The 16142-nt window shown below is 45.9% G+C and overlaps 1 protein-coding gene across 2 annotated transcripts in view; it reads left to right on the top strand.

Moving 5' to 3' along the window:
- The first annotated feature begins 1581 nt into the window (after positions 1 to 1581).
- CXADR (CXADR cell adhesion molecule) overlaps positions 1582 to 16142 on the top strand; it is an 88817-nt gene continuing 74256 nt past the window's right edge. For both annotated transcript variants that reach the window (XM_082245667.1, XM_082245666.1), the window contains exon 1: positions 1582 to 1633. In XM_082245667.1, coding sequence (XP_082101793.1) covers positions 1591 to 1633 — 43 coding nt within the window. In that variant the 5' untranslated portion in view covers positions 1582 to 1590. The remainder of the gene's footprint in view (positions 1634 to 16142) is intronic.

The raw sequence follows: 16142 nt of genomic DNA on the forward strand, positions 1-16142 counted from the left end.
ATAGCACACATGTCAAACACAAGGCCTGTCGTGGGCCAAATCCAGGCCTTATCAAGTGCAGGCAAAATCATGTACAATTTATGAAGAAATTAGATTTTAATGGATATGTTTGACAGAAAGCAGAACATACTTTGTTTTTTTTTTTCAAAATGATATTTTTTTTTGTTTTGTTTATATTGCAAAAAATAAAGTGGCGATTAAATTCCCCAAAAGAAAGCTCTATTTGTGTGAAAAAGATATACATACAGTGTTGCATGACTGTGCAATTGCCAGTTAAAGTAGCGCCGTGCTGAATAGCAAAAAATGCTCTGATCATGAAGGGGGTAAAACCTTTCAGAGCAGAAGTGGGTAAAAATGCTAGTTTTCTGCCAAACATACAAACTACCCGCAGATGGTGTCCCATGTAGGGCTTGAACCCAGGACCCCGAAGATGGTGGTCCTGTGTAGGGCTTGAACCCAGGACCCCGAAGATGGTGGTCCCGTGTAGGGCTTGAACCCGGGACCCCGAAGATGGTTGTCCCGTGTAGGGCTTGAACCCGGGACCCCGAAGATGGTGGTCCCGTGTAGGGCTTGAACCCGGGACCCTGAAGATGGTTGTCCCGTGTAGGGCTTGGACCCCGAAGATGGTTGTCCCGTGTAGGGCTTGGACCCGGGACCCCGAAGATGGTGGTCCCATGTAGGGCTTGGACCCGGGACCCCGAAGATGGTGGTCCCGTGTAGGGCTTGGACCCGGGACCCCGAAGATGGTGGTCCCGTGTAGGGCTTGGACCCGGGACCCCGAAGATGGTGGTCCCGTGTAGGGCTTGGACCCGGGACCCCGAAGATGGTGGTCCCGTGTAGGGCTTGGACCCGGGACTCCGAAGATGGTGGTCCCGTGTAGGGCTTGGACCCGGGACCCCGAAGATGGTGGTCCCGTGTAGGGCTTGGACCCGGGACCCCGAAGATGGTGGTCCCGTGTAGGGCTTGGACCCGGGACTCCGAAGATGGTGGTCCCGTGTAGGGCTTGAACCCGGGACCCCGACATTTTGAAACGATAGAGAAATGATTAGAATTTTCAATCTGATTGGTGGTAATCAGTCTAGCTGACATTGCAGAGGCAGATTTGTTTATTGAAGGTTCAGATAGGAGGCTGCCTGTCACTGGATACATACAATTCTCCGTCTGCTGCCTGTAAACAATCGTTGTGAAGCAGCAATCTTGTCTTGTATTGAGCCTCTGGGTTTTTTCACACACTGGAAAGCTTCATTTTTTTAAAATTTTATGCAAAAGGTAAACAGCAGTCCACCTGTTGGCAGCTTTTGTGTTGTTGAAGAACATGGAGCTTAGGGGGAAGTTGATGACTTGTGCGGTGTAGGCTGGCAGCGCCCTTTGTACTCCTGTAGTTCTAGTTATCTTCCAGGAGAAGGGATCTGTTGACTTTCAATAAGCAGCACACCAATACTCGCTGAGCCTTCTTATCTGTACTGTGCTGATGTTAACCATAAAACCAGTGTGTGCTTATTTATATACATACAATGCTTTGATAGTGTCTGCCAAGAATGTGGAAAGCTGCATTTCTAAGGGGATGTTCCTGATGGAAACTGTCTTCAAATGCAAATGAGCCCATCCTCCGGCTTCACTCCTGCTGTTGCTGGTGAATATAATGGCTGTTGTGTTTTTATACAGTGGAACTACAACACATTGTTACCCTGTCCAGTGGAGTTTCTTTAACAATAGGTCACTGATGAGGCTTTGTTCCTGAGGTGGTTGGTGGGAATGGTTAGCAGATACTGGGACTGCTAATGACTTTAGGAAATGACATATTCAGCCAAAGTTTAGGATTTACATACAAAGAAACTATTAACTTTTTTGTGACAAAAGCAAGACATTAGATGATGCTAGGTAAAAGTAGTAGACTTGTCCCGACTTTCAAAATACCTCTCGTGCAAAAAACTTTTTCCCAGACCTGGGAGTTGGATATATTTACAATCTTAACCCAAACACTCACATTTTTGTAAATATTTTATTATATATTTTCATGTGACAACACTGAAGAAATGACACTTTGCTACAATGTAAAGTAGTGAGTGTACAGCTTGTATAACAGTGTAAATTTGCTGTCCCCTCAAAATAGCTCAACACACAGCCATTAATGTCTAAACCGCTGGCAACAAAAGTGAGTACACCTCTAAGTGAAATTGTCCAAATTGGGCCAAAGTGTCAACATTTTGTGTGGCCACCATTATTTTTCAGCACTGCCTTAACCCTCTTGGGCATGGAGTTCAACAGAGCTTCACAGGTTGCCACTGGAGTCCTCTTCTACTCCATGATGACATCACGGTGTTGGTGGATGTTAGAGACCTTACGCTCCTCCACATTCTGTTTGAGGATGCCCCACAGATGCTCAATAGGGTTTAGGTCTGGAGACATGCTTGGCCAGTCCATCACCTTTGCCCTCAGCTTCTTTAGCAAGGCAGTGGTCATATTGGAGGTGTGTTTGGGGACGTTATGTTGGAATACTGCCCTGCAGCCCAGTCTCTGAATAGAAGGGATCATGCTCTGCTTAAGTATGTCAGAGTACATGTTGGCATTCATGGTTCCCTCAATGAACTGTAGCTCCCCAGTGCCAGCAGCACTCATGCAGCCCCAGACCATGACACTCTCACCACCATGCTTGACTGTAGGCAAGACACACTTGTCTTTGTACTCCTCACCTGGTTGCTGCCACAAGCGCTTGACACCATCTGAACCATATAAGTTTATCTTCTCATCAGACCACAAGACAGGGTTCCGGTAATCCATGTCCTTAGTCTGCTTGTCTTCAGTAAACTGTTTGCTGGCTTTCTTGTGCATCATCTTTAAGAGGCTTCCTTCTGGGACGACCGCTATGCAGACCAATATGATGCAGTGTATGGTCTGAGCACAGACAGGCTGACCCACCTCTGCAGCAATGCTGGCAGCACTCGTACGTCTATTTCCCAAAGACAACCTCTGGATATGACACTGAGCACATGCACTCAACTTCTTTGGTCGACCACAAAACGATACAAAAAGTTGTCGGCTTTCCAGAGGGCTAATGGCATCCTTAATTCTGCTGGAAAGGAAGTGTCGGTGCTCTCATCCCTTTGACACTCTGGAACCTCCTAACTTCTGCTCCTATCCTTTAGACAAGTACAAACCTCTTTCCACCTTCTGCTCCCATCGCTCTAATGCGCATGAACCTCCTCCTACTTTCTGCTGCTGTCCCTCTGTCACAAACCTCTTACTACCTTCTGCTCCCATCTCTCCGACATCAGAAACCTCCTTCTGCTCCTGTCCCTCCAACACTCGGTACCTACTACCTTCTGCTCACGCCCCTCCGACATTCGGCAACCTTCTTCTACCTTCTGCTCGCGCCCCTCCGACACTCGGCAACCTTCTTCTACCTTCTGCTCGCGCCCCTCCGACACTCGGCAACCTTCTTCTACCTTCTGCTCGTGCCCCTCCAACACTCGGCAACCTTCTTCTACCTTCTGCTCGTGCCCCTCCAACACTCGGCAACCTTCTTCTACCTTCTGCTCACGCCCCTCCGACATTCGGCAACCTTCTTCTACCTTCTGCTCGCGCCCCTCCGACACTCGGCAATCTTCTTCTACCTTCTGCTCACGCCCCTCCGACATTCGGCAACCTTCTTCTACCTTCTGCTCGCGCCCCTCCCACACTTGGCAACCTTCTGCTTGCGCCCCTCCGACACTCGGCAACCTTCTTCTACCTTCTGCTCGCGCCCCTCCGACATTCGGCAACCTTCTTCTACCTTCTGCTCGCGCCCCTCCGACACTCGGCAACCTTCTTCTACCTTCTGCTCACGCCCCTCCGACATTCGGCAACCTTCTTCTACCTTCTGCTCGCGCCCCTCCCACACTTGGCAACCTTCTGCTTGCGCCCCTCCGACACTCGGCAACCTTCTTCTACCTTCTGCTTGCGCCCCTCCGACACTCGGCAACCTTCTTCTACCTTCTGCTCCCCTCCCTCCGACACTCGGCAACCTTCTTCTACCTTCTGCTCCCCTCCCTCCGACACTCGGCAACCTTTCTTACTTCCTATGCTCTTTTACTTATGTTGGGTTCTAACCAGAAAACATATTTGCTTGTCCAGTGAATGCAGTGTGTTCCTGTTTTTCCCTGCTGCCATTTTTTTGGACGTCATCGGGAGACTGCTGTCCCTTCCCGGTTCTGCAGCTGGCCACCAGTATCGTGTGGCCAGGTCCATAAGAACAGTTACCAGAGAGGAAGTGATGCGGAATCTGCAATAGAAACACAGGCAGAAATAAGAATTTGACGGGTTATAGCCCCCCCCCCCCTACTTTTACTAAAAACTTTTTTTTTTTTTTTCTTCTCATTCGGCCTGTGTGTACGTTGCAAAGTGCATTGCGCTGTGTAAAAATGCATGCAATTCTACGCAGCACACACCACTGCACGTGTAAGGTGTGTGCAGCGCATTGCATTGAGCCTGCGTTGATCTGTAAATATAGATGCAGCTCAGTAGACATGGTGTGAACAAAGAACGATGTAAATTGCATCTTTGTTTTCACACGTGGGTGCCCCTGCATAAACCTGTATTCTGTATATTTTCCTCTTCAGTTCTTTGTTAATCCGTGCATTGTCCTGGTAGATGATTTAATTAGCTCGCAGCTAAAGAAATAACTGGCGCTTTGCTGATTTGCCATAGCAGAGTGAACAACAGAGGCGATTAGATCCCTATCATGTGAGCCTCTTGCTGCAATTTTATGCTCTGACTCTTCCCATTTGCTGGTTTGTAGCACATGATTGCCAGAAATAATTACCATTTCCCTTCTAGGTACTGACCGATTTTTCATCTGATCTGTAACCTGCTCAGTAAACACCGTGCCGTACAAATTGATGCTGAACACAGGCTTCATGAGTTTACATCATGGGGTCACCTCGCTGCAATGGAGTTTTTATAATAAACTCAATTTCACTTCACAATATTGTTTCTTAATAATGAATATCTTGTAGCTTTGAAATTCCTTTTTTTTTTTTTTTTTTTTGTGCATTGAACGGTTGAAAGCTTAATTTTGGCAAGCTTTATTTTAATAGCATCTGAAGACTCCTTTCCCTGATCACCTTATTGCAACTTATTGGAATTTTAGGTTTGGCACTGTTTAACCACTTGAGCACCATGCCTGTATCAGCCCTTCGTTACCAGGCCATTTGTCAGTTTTCAGTGCCAAGTCATTAATAGAGGATGGGTGGATGACTAAAATCCCCCCTCCTCTTCAATTCATAGATTGTGTTTCATTCATATAAGTTGTAGTATTTTTCCAAGAATGGGGGAGCTGAATGCTGCACCCGAAAATGATGGCACTGGTGATGGGGAGGAACGGAGGAAGATGATTTCATGGAATGCAGGAGCCACCAGCACCAGGGACAAATTGGTTTAATTAGGAATGTCCCATGTACTTTATTTTTTAAAACTGAACTTTGGCTTTAAGGTGGTTGAAAACGCTGAAGGTTTTTTACCTTCATGCATTGTATGCATGAAGGTAAAAACCTTCGGTGTGCTGCTCCCCCCTCTAATACGGTCTTGAGTCCGATCCAGGGATGTGCACAAGAGCAGCTGCTGTCCCTGCTCTTTGCCTCCTCCCCTGCTTCCTCCTCCCCTGACATTGGCTCCGGCTGCTGTCAATCACAGCAAGTTAGGAGGGGACGGGCCAAGCCTGTGTGTCTTATGGACACACAGGACGTGGCTTGGGAGCAAGTACATATGAGTGCCCCCACCGCAGGTGGCTTGATGAGGGGGGGGGCCCAGGACGCCGATGGGAACTCGAATAGAGGAGGTTTGTGGCTGCTCTGCAAACCACAAAGCAGGTAAGTATTATCTGTATGTTTAAAAGAAAGAGAAAAGAACAGCTTTAGTATCACTTGGCCCGAGTACAGTTGCGTTCCTATGACTCATTCAGGGACCATGAATGGGGTGCATTTATGCAGCTTGAGCCGCCAGGCGCTACCCCTAGGCATCCCATGTTAGTGTATGGGGACGTAGTGACTACACAGACAGACACTAGTCCACATGTTTAAGGGATGCAGATGAGCCCCAAATGCAGACTGCGCTCACATACACCTGCATGCCTGTCAAATGAAAATGAGCAGCTGTGTTCATGCAGCCACTGCGTCCCCATACACATACATTGGACACCTGCACGCAACATTTAGTGGCTCAAGCTGTATAAATACACAACTTATTCATGGACTGTGGGGCTCAACATCTGTGTGAATGAGCCCCAATGCAACAAGAATGCAGATCAGGAGTTCTGACTTCACTTAATGCATGCTTGTTCCAGGTCAGCAGCTCAGAAATGAATGCGAGAGTAAGCCAGGCAGGTGACCTGTTCAAGAGGACATTTGCAATGATTTCTTTTTAAAGGACTGCTGTACCCATAAGCAATAAAAAATAAAAAGCTATGTACTTGGGATAGGACTGCTTCTAACATTGCATATGAGGGTCATACTTTCACACAAATAACAGGTTTGACATATGCTAGTCAACCAGGTATTAACAGAAAGGCATCACATTGTTAAATGTAATTCCATACCTACAGGCAATACCTATTTGAGAGCTAATTTTAGATTCTTGCCGGTGTCTTGTCGGATAATGCCTCCCGTCGGATAGTCCTATTTAAAGATGTAGTAAAGGCTGTGAAATAAAAAAAAAAAAAAAACTTCCCACTGCAAGCCAGTGGCATATTGTGCTGGTATGCACCACTTACTATCACATTATGAAACTTTTACCTTAAAACAGTAGTAAAGTCTCATTGAGACTAAAAAAGTGCCCCCCTTCAGGTTTAAGTCCTAATGCACTAGTATGCACTGCATACTAGTACATTATGAGAGACTTGCCTATAGAAGAAGCCATCCAGCGCTGGGCTGTCTCGGCTCTCTGGTCCACGGCACTTCCATGTTAAGCCGGTCTTCTTCCAGGTTCCAAATCCTCGGCCATTGGAATGGCCAGGCTCCAGAGATGTCACTCCCATGAATGCCCATGGAGGTCACTTTGCCACGGCATGTAAATGCGTTCTGAGCCGCGGATGCTTCTAGGGTCACTTCTGTTATAAAAACCCTGACTGTCAGCGGGTTTTTGAAAGACCGTTTATCACCACTTTATAGTGAAGCCTTCTAGTGATGTGCTGTCACTTCCTACAGGGCTTCCGGGTTCACAGGCTCTGGCCATTTGATTGGGCGAGTCTTGATGACATCACTTCTGTGCCAAGTGCATAGGAGCCACGATTACAGCACAGAGCTCTGTAATACATTTTGTATGGTGATGATGCTCTCCCTTGGTTCTCGCTCTGGTGCCTTATTCTCTCTCCCCAATTTGGTGCCTGCAGAAGGTGTCGCCAACCTGAAATCTCAAACCACTCAGCTGCCAAGACTAATTTGACAGACTGGTCACATCAGTGTTTTTTGTTTTAATAGTTTAGGAAAGGATTAGTCCGATTTTTCTTCCATTCCATGTTCCTGCTAAAGAGCTTTTCCCTCATTTCCTATAAGAACAGTAAGTGAGAGCCAGAAATAACTGACTTTATAGGAGTAGATAAGGATGAGAGCCCCTGTCATTTTTTTTTATATTGTTTCCATATCCCCCCCCCATTACTAACTGTCCCCATCACCCTGACAGATGCAGACAGCGGAGCATGGATATCAGCCGGCTGCCAGATGACATTCCTTCCCACTCACTCGCTTTATTTCAGACAATTGTCATTTAGAGGACCTAACAGTTGGTAGCTCTGGCATTGCATTGTAAGGTGAGCGAGGCATACTGTATTTGTCTATGGACAATAGCATAAGAATTTTACTAGTGTGGGTTTTTTAAGAATGTTTTCGCATCTAAACACCGGTAAACTAAAGCACTTTATAGACCTTTTTATTATTTTTTTACGCAGACTTCAAGGTCCTGCATAGATATCAGTATTTTATTACACTGTGTGCATGAGCCCTATGTGTTCCAGCCAAACTGGTCGGAATGACCTCACTGAAATCCAGGAGGATCTTATCAGCGGCATTGTGCTGGGGAAATGGTTATCATCACACTGTCAGTTGTGGACAGTCAGCGGGATCCTCTTCCACATTCCTCTTCTGTTTCCTGTGAAGCTCATCCCATCAGTATTCTGCCGGGGCAAACATTGCAAAGGTGTGAGCAGAATTATTTTATATACCAAGAGAAGGCCGGAGTAGAGCTCAGGAACTTTATTGAAATTTGATAAAGTGACATTTCATAAAGTTCCAATGATTGGTGTGCGGTGACTGTTTTGTGCTGTATAACGATTTGCCTCTCTTCCCAAAATGTTCAGTGTAGTAGTAAGAGGTCAGTATTGGATAAAAAAAAATCTCTACTATCACATAATGTCGTTTAGTCTGGCAGCAATCCTCACCTCAAAGTGGAGTTCCGACCTCGGACATGATTTTTTAATAAAAGTATCCCCGGGACAGTCAGGGCTAGTGCATTTCATAATGGATATCCTCTGATCTGTCCCGGGTCGCACTTACCTTTTTAGAAGAAATACTTACCTTGAAAATTTCTTCTCCAGCGCTGCCATCTCAGGTGTGGGCAGCTGAAGCCAGCGTGTCCTCTTCTGCGTCCTCTTCCGTGTCCTTCGGTCCCACAATGCACTGCACCGGCCCCGCTCGTCAGTTCTGGTGCAGACGCGTCATCCCTGCACAGCTTCTGGGCATGCCCAAAAGCTGTTTCTCTTACGTCCTCCGACAGTCGCCGCCTCTTCATATTCGTCACATATGGGGTATTAGACTTTGCTCCGAAGGAGTAGCTACATGCCCAAAAGCTGTTTAGCAGGGAATGATGCACCTGAACCGGAAGTGACGAGGGGGGCCGGTGCAGGCGCATTGATTCCTGGGAGCGATGACGTTCAGCTTCCAGGAATCAATGCAAGGAGGAAGTGACGGCGTGGGCCATGACCGCAGAGGGAGGAAGTGGAAGAAAGGCGATTTTATATTTTCTTCAATAACAAAGTAAATAAAAAAAAAAAATCGTGATTATCCATTTGCTTTTCAGGTGACACTCAGCAAGCAGATGGCCCAAAATCGATTTTTGTCGATTTTGAGGCCGGAACTCCGCTTTAAAGAGGAAGTGAACTTCCTCTACAAACATTTACCTATAGGTAAGCTTATAAAAAGGCTTACCTATAGGTAGTGTAAATATCTCCCAAACATGTACCGTTTAGGAAATATTTTGATTACATGCAGCCAGTGACATCACTCTGAAGGAACGGCCACCGGTGATGTCATCACGGCTTCGGCCAATCACAGCCCTGGAACACGTGAACCCGGGAGTAACCCTGGGGAAAATGTCAATGGTCACACCGATGTGCAGGCGCTGCTGTGGGGCTTTTATCTAAGGTAAGTATTACATAATGAGCTAGTATGTGATGCATACTAGCTTATTATGCCTTTGCCTTACAGGTTTTTTTTTTTTTTTTGGGGGGGGGGGGGGGGGGGGTTTACAACCTCTTTAACATTTAGGTGAAAGTACCGCTGTCTAACATACACTGATCTGAAGACTGGCTTCTCTCTAAAAGGAATGCTGGAAAACCAACATAACACCACACAGCCATCTGTCAAGACCTGTAAAAAGTGATCCACTGTAGGTGGCTCTTCAGATGGCATTTAAACAAGCCTGTGGAGAGACCGGTTTAGGCATTTGTAATTTGCAGCCTTTGGTTTGTATGTTGTAAAAAAAAAAAACGCTCAAAGTGGATATATACAAAAATGGATGTCTCTGATGACATTGTGGGAAGGGCGAAACACGTTGATGTAATTTCCGGTTCCACCACCCAAGACGTCACTTCCGCCCTCCATGAAACGCAAACAGAGCCGTGGCAAACCAGGAAGAGCCTCGTTACTGTTTCAATGCCCGTTTTATGCAGAGATTTCATAAGTGAATTTTTTTTATTGCGCAAATAAACCTTTCTTGGAGTACTTCACTGAGTACTTTTTTCTTTTATTGAGGCTGGTGGATATTCCCGCTGCCCCAAAACAGCTTTTTGGAGACCTCATTAAGGGCGCCAAAGAGACCAGGTATTCCCAACACCAGACATATGCGTGCTTGACCCCCACACTGAAAAGATGAGGGTCCATTTTCTCTGGGGAGTGGGGATACGAGAGGGGAGTGTGGCACATTGCATGGCATGTTTACTTGAAGCACTTCAGCACTTTTTCTAGGATTTTGGAGCACTGAGCTTTTCATGTGTGTGTTTTTTTTTTTTTTTTTTAAAGATTTTGGACTTTTTTCACGGGTCATCTATTTTGGACTGTAAGCGCTGTATTATTGAGACTTGATTTAAGAATGACTTAGCACTTTGTGGACAGCAGCTGCAGGGTTTTGACCTTTTTTTATTTATTTTTTCACATTTCATTAAAAAAAATACTATGTGTATGTGTACAGGGCCACTGGTAAGGCAGTACAAATGGTCCTGTAGTACTGGGCCCAAGTCTCATCAGCTGAACAGGGGAGCCTGGGGCAGCTTTATTCATTTTCTGCCTAAACAAATAAATGGAATTTACTAAACCACACCCTGCTCCTACCTGCTTACCAGTGTCTAAATCGCATTTTCTTGGGCCCCATCGGGTCAATTGAGGGGCACAGGAGGTGGGAGCTAAGGAGGGACTTTTTTTCATTTTTGAGCGATAGGTGGACAAAGCCAATGCTATGGCTTACTGCAGCTTTGTAGGCGGAGTTGGGAGGTCCCCCCATCAGGAAGCCTGTAAGGGGCCCCATGATTTCTAACAGTCGAGATATAGATCTTTTTTTTTTATGTATAATTAATAGTTGTATACAGATGTTTGCTGCAATTTTTTTTTTTTTTCTCCCTGTGACAGATTGTGTAGTTTAAAACAATGTTTTATCCACATTGTAAAGTGTACCAGAAAATCATTAGTTTCTCTTTACCATATATTTTAGATTATCTGAGCCTCTAAAACCGAAGTCCTTAAAGGGTAACCCCATTTTAGTGAGAAAATTGGCAAATCTAGCATATGCAATTGCGACACAAGTCCTATTGTAATTGAATGATATTAAAAATTACCTTTCTAATCTTCAGCGCTGTAACTTTCTGTAAAATGCTATATTGGCTACCTTGAGACATTCTGAGCACAGAATGCGCCCAAAAAATGTAATTTCCTGCTTGTGTGATTGGCTCACCAATTTTCCCAGAAGTCTGCCTAAGATACAAGTCAGATTTCAGGCATTCCCTGCAACAAAAATTGCATTTTTGGTGGGATACTTCCAGAAGGAAATCGCATCTAAAGGGATCCAAACCCTGCCACTTTCCTCATTAGAGCCATGCAGGTGCAGCAGCTGATAGATGATTATAAAACCATTCCTATTAGATTCACTTTGCACATGGACACAAACAGTTTATCATTCAGAATAACAAAAGAATGGAATCTCCAAACAATTATTTTGTTAAAATCACTGCAATGTATATAATCACCCAGAGGGGAATGTGTCCCCCCCCCCCCCCCCAACAAAAGTCAAAAGTGGAGTATTTCATTAACCTTTTTTTTGATTGCATACCTCCCAATCAATTGCCAAATAGTTCCCCCATACCCTCTTTCCTTTAGATTCCTCTTTTCCTTTAGAAATAATCTATCCATTTATCCACCTGTCATGATTCCTTTTCTGTAGAAATCATCATCCACAGTCCTATTAGGGAAACCTGTATGACTTCAGATGATGTTGGTTTTCCCCAGATCCCAGAAAACCATAGTCCTCTTTTTTTTTTTTTTTTTTTTTTTTTTTTTTTCCCTGAGATTTCAGATTAACAAAGAGAGCTTATTGGAAGGCACTGCTGATGTAAAGAATCACAGCATTACCTGCACGAAGTTAGCATGATATCCCTATGCCTGTGTGGGTTTCCTCCGGGTTCTCTGGTTTCCTCCCACACTCCAAAGACCTTGCTTCCGCTTTAAGAGGTGAGGATTGCTGCCAAACTAAGCGACATTCTGTGATAGTAGCGATTTCGTTATCCAATACTGACCTCTTACTACTACACTGAACTTTTTGGGAAGAGAGGCAAATCGTTTTGCAAGTTCCTGAGTTTCGCTCCAGCCTTCGCTTGGTATATAAAATCTGCTCACACCTTTGCGGTGTTTGACCCGGCAGAATACTGATGGGATGAGCTTCACAGGAAACAGAATGTATAATTTTATATGTGAATCGCCGAGGAAATTGATGGCGCTATATAAATACCTGTAATTTCCCAGGAGGCAGTGGGGGGCCCTGGCTACATCACCATCACCTTAGGGTAGGTGGAAGTGAGACGGAACAATAGTACTGTACGTGCATAAACCATGACCATTTAGAATAATGCAAGTGAGGTGCATGCAAATGTGGTTTTTAAAGGGGCAGAGGTCTGCTTTAACTGAGGCTATGCCAATATTTTACCTTGGATAGTGGAAGCTGTCATCTGATTGCTAATTGTTGGTCTTTCTGCCTTAATCTGTATTGATTAATAATCCATGGTTAAAGTGGAGTTCCGGCCTATTTTGCAACTTTAGTAATTCCTGGAGTGCTCGCTATGCTGATCAACAATTGGGCATTTTTTCGGGGGTCCCTTACCTTATTTTCAGGGCATTTTTGATTGTACTTCCTCCTTCTCCCCGCTCTGTGACCACGGCCACCGACATCACTTCCGCCTTTGCATTGCATCCTGGGAGCTGTTTGTCATCACTCCCAGAACACTCCCTGGAATCAGGAAGAACTCCCAGAACACTCCCTGGAATCAGGAAGAACTCCCAGAACACTCCCTGGAATCAGGAAGAACTCCCAGAACACTCCCTGGAATCAGGAAGAACTCCCAGAACACTCCCTGGAATCAGGAAGAACTCCCAGAACACTCCCTGGAATCAGGAAGAACTCCCAGAACACTCCCTGGAATCAGGAAGGACACAGCAGATTACACTGCGGCTTCAGATGCCCACATCCAAGATGGCCCTGCCCAGACAGCGTTTTTAAAAGTTATTTTGACTAAAATCAAATACTGTACACCTTGTAAGTATGAGAATAGCGGTTCTGTAAAGGGTGATGGATTAGTATTATTGGGGTATTTTTAGTTAAAAAAGGTATTTGAGGCCGGAACTCCGCTTTAAGACCCTCTGCTCTAAACCTATATCTTGAGCGAATATATTGATGAGAAGCTCTTCTCCGTGTTTGGTTACAGAAGTATTTTTTTCAGAAGCATCAATGTGATATGGAGCTGTATTTACTGGATCAGTGCATGGACTTTGTGACCTTTCCCGGTACGGATGTTCTGATCTACCTTTATCACAATGTCATCAGGAGGCCTTGTATGCTTGTCACCAGGTGTACTTTTTGCAGGCACTATATTTGTCTTTTAGCAAGCTCAGCATCCTTACAGCAGGCAAAATTGCTAACCTCAGATGAATAATGTGCTCAGAAAAAGCACCAACATTCACAGAGCAGCAGAATCTGTTCCAGTTATCTGCTTGGTACAGCGGCATCATGACCTAGTCTCCTAATGAGGGCATGACCACCAGCTCTGGTGCACGAATGGCTTTTCTGTGGCCTCGTTATTTTCTTTACCCTGTTTATATACTAGCCTCTACAGCAGTGAATAGGGAGATTTCCCCTTCATGTTTGGTCTGTCGTCCTTCTCTCGCGCCCCCCCCTTCATGTTTGGTCTGTCGTCCTTCTCTCGCACCCCCCCCTTCATGTTTGGTCTGTCATCCTTCTCTCGCGCCCCCCCCCCCCCTTCATGTTTGGTCTGTCGTCCTTCTCTCGCGCCCCCCCCCCCCCCCCCCCAAAAATAATTTTTATTTTGCCTCAAACCTGACAGTGAGTTTAAATCTTAGTGAGGGTACAGACAAATTAAACATTGCAGAGGTACTAACCTGTCTGCGGGAGCCCTAAATCCTTAGAAAAGGTCCAGCCCCCCCACAAAATAAGTCAGCAGCTACATATACTTAAGATATTGTAGCTGCTGACTCTTAATATTAGGACACTTATCTGTCCTGGAGTCCAGCGATTTCGGCACCGCAGCCAATGTCTCTGTTGGCTCTCAGGTGTTGCCGCCGTTGCCTATAAGGGAAACTGGCAGTGAAGCTGTGTGGCTTCACAGCTAGTTCCCTACTGCACATGTGTGTAGTGTACTGCTTTTTGTGAATGGCCTGGTGAGGGGGGGGGGGCGAACTTCCAGGGGACCTTGTCACAGCCAGGTCTCCTGGAAGTGGGTATGGGTACCTGTCCCCCCTCCTTTCTCCCCCCCCCCCCCCCCCGAAAGGTGTCCAATGTGGAACCGGAGGAGGGAGGAAGCACATAAGCGTAGCCCGACTTTGGGTGGAGCTCTGCTTTAAAGAGAACTTGGCACCAGACTTTAAACTTACGAGTACTTTACATTGTGTTTGTCCCCTGTAGCGTCATGTACTATGGAACGCTTTATTCTTAAAGTGGTTGTAAAGCCCCAAGGTTTTTCACCTTAATACATTCTGTGCATTAAAGCGGAATTCCACCCAAAAGTGGAACTTCCGCCCTTTTGTCTCCCCCCCCCTCCCCCTCCCTCTGGTGCCACATTTGGCACCTTTCAGGGGGGAGGGGGTACCCTTCCCCCCACTTCCGGGATACGGCGCCGTCCCTCGGAAGTGCGGCCACCTCCTCCGCTGCCGAGCCAATAGAAATGCGCAGCGTGCTTCGCGCATGTGCAGTAGGGACCCCCCCCCCCCCGTGAAGCCGCAAGGCCGGGTTCCCTCACCGGCAATGGCGGCGGCAGCACCCAACAGCCGATGGAAACATTGGCTGCGGTGCCGACATTGCTGGACTTTAGGACAGGTAAGTGTCCTAATATTAAAAGTCAGCAGCTACAATATGTGTAGCTGCCGACTTTAATTTTTGGAGGGGGAGGCGGAACTCTACTTTAAGGTGAAAAACCTGTGCTGCAGCCCCCCCCCCCCTCCCCACAGAAATCCCCCCTCTTCCTTACCTGAGCCCACTGGCTCTCTCCTCCTTGGACAGATTGATAGCAGCAGGAGGGGTGAGTCCCACGGTCTGTGTCAATGGACGTTTCCATGGGGACACCTGATGAAAAGGAGGGGCCTGGAGCGCCAGCGGGGATCCCAGTAGAAGAGGATTGGGGATGCTCTGTGCAAAACGATTGCACAAAGCAGGTAAGTATAGGTGGATTTACAACCCATTTAAGCCCCATACACACTGATCATTGATCTCCCTAGCTGTTCTATTGTGTTCTGACCAGGGGGACGGTCCCCCCCCCACCAGAACACCTCAGTCAACTCTCCTCAGCCATTGGCTGAGAGGACTGATGAGCCGATCTGTAGACCTTTTCGGCTCCTAAATGTGAACCCAACTTTAGAGTTTACTGCAAAAGCACCAAAGTCATTTGTATTAGCACAGCTACCCAACACTGTTCCCACCTTCCCCTCCATCCTGAACTTGGTGCCCAAAAAAAAAAAAAAAAAAACACCAGGTTGACTTGTCTGGCCTAAATTGTTGTCAACAATGAATGCAGAGAGCACCATGGTCATGCACAAACCTCTAACGCATCGCTATTTACATTCCTAACCCACAAGATAGATTCCTATGGTCAGAAACCTCAGTTGGGTAAGCGGTGACACATTGTGTGACAAATACGTTTTATTGCTGACTATAAATGTGGTGGAAGCTGCATGGAGGAAGGAGCCTCAGATATGCAAAACACTTTGGATTTAATTTGTATATTGCCCGCTATTCACAAGTATGCAGATTTTGCAAGCAATGACAAGGCCTTAGATGTGAATGCCAGCGAAGCGAGCATAAATGGAAATTGGAGAATTTAATGAATAATTACAAAATGTGCGGCTCTTTTTTTATGAAATGCAAAATAAAGAACAGATGACAAAACGGAGAATTGAAATTATATACAGTACATTTGAGAATATAATAAAAATATAGGTTTAACCACTTTGCCTCTCCCACCTGTTCACCCCATATGGACCAGAGCAGAGTTTACTTTTCTACTATGGACCTGTTTATTCGGCAATAACATTGTCATTACTCAATGGTTTTGTTTAAGGACAAACAAGGCTTACTTTTATGATCTGGTCTTGCAACAATTTTTTTTTCCGCAATCCTTGGACAATAAA

This window comes from Pelophylax lessonae (genome assembly GCF_965119305.1).
Source record: "Pelophylax lessonae genome assembly, chromosome: 2".
NCBI classification, from domain to species: domain Eukaryota; kingdom Metazoa; phylum Chordata; class Amphibia; order Anura; family Ranidae; genus Pelophylax; species Pelophylax lessonae.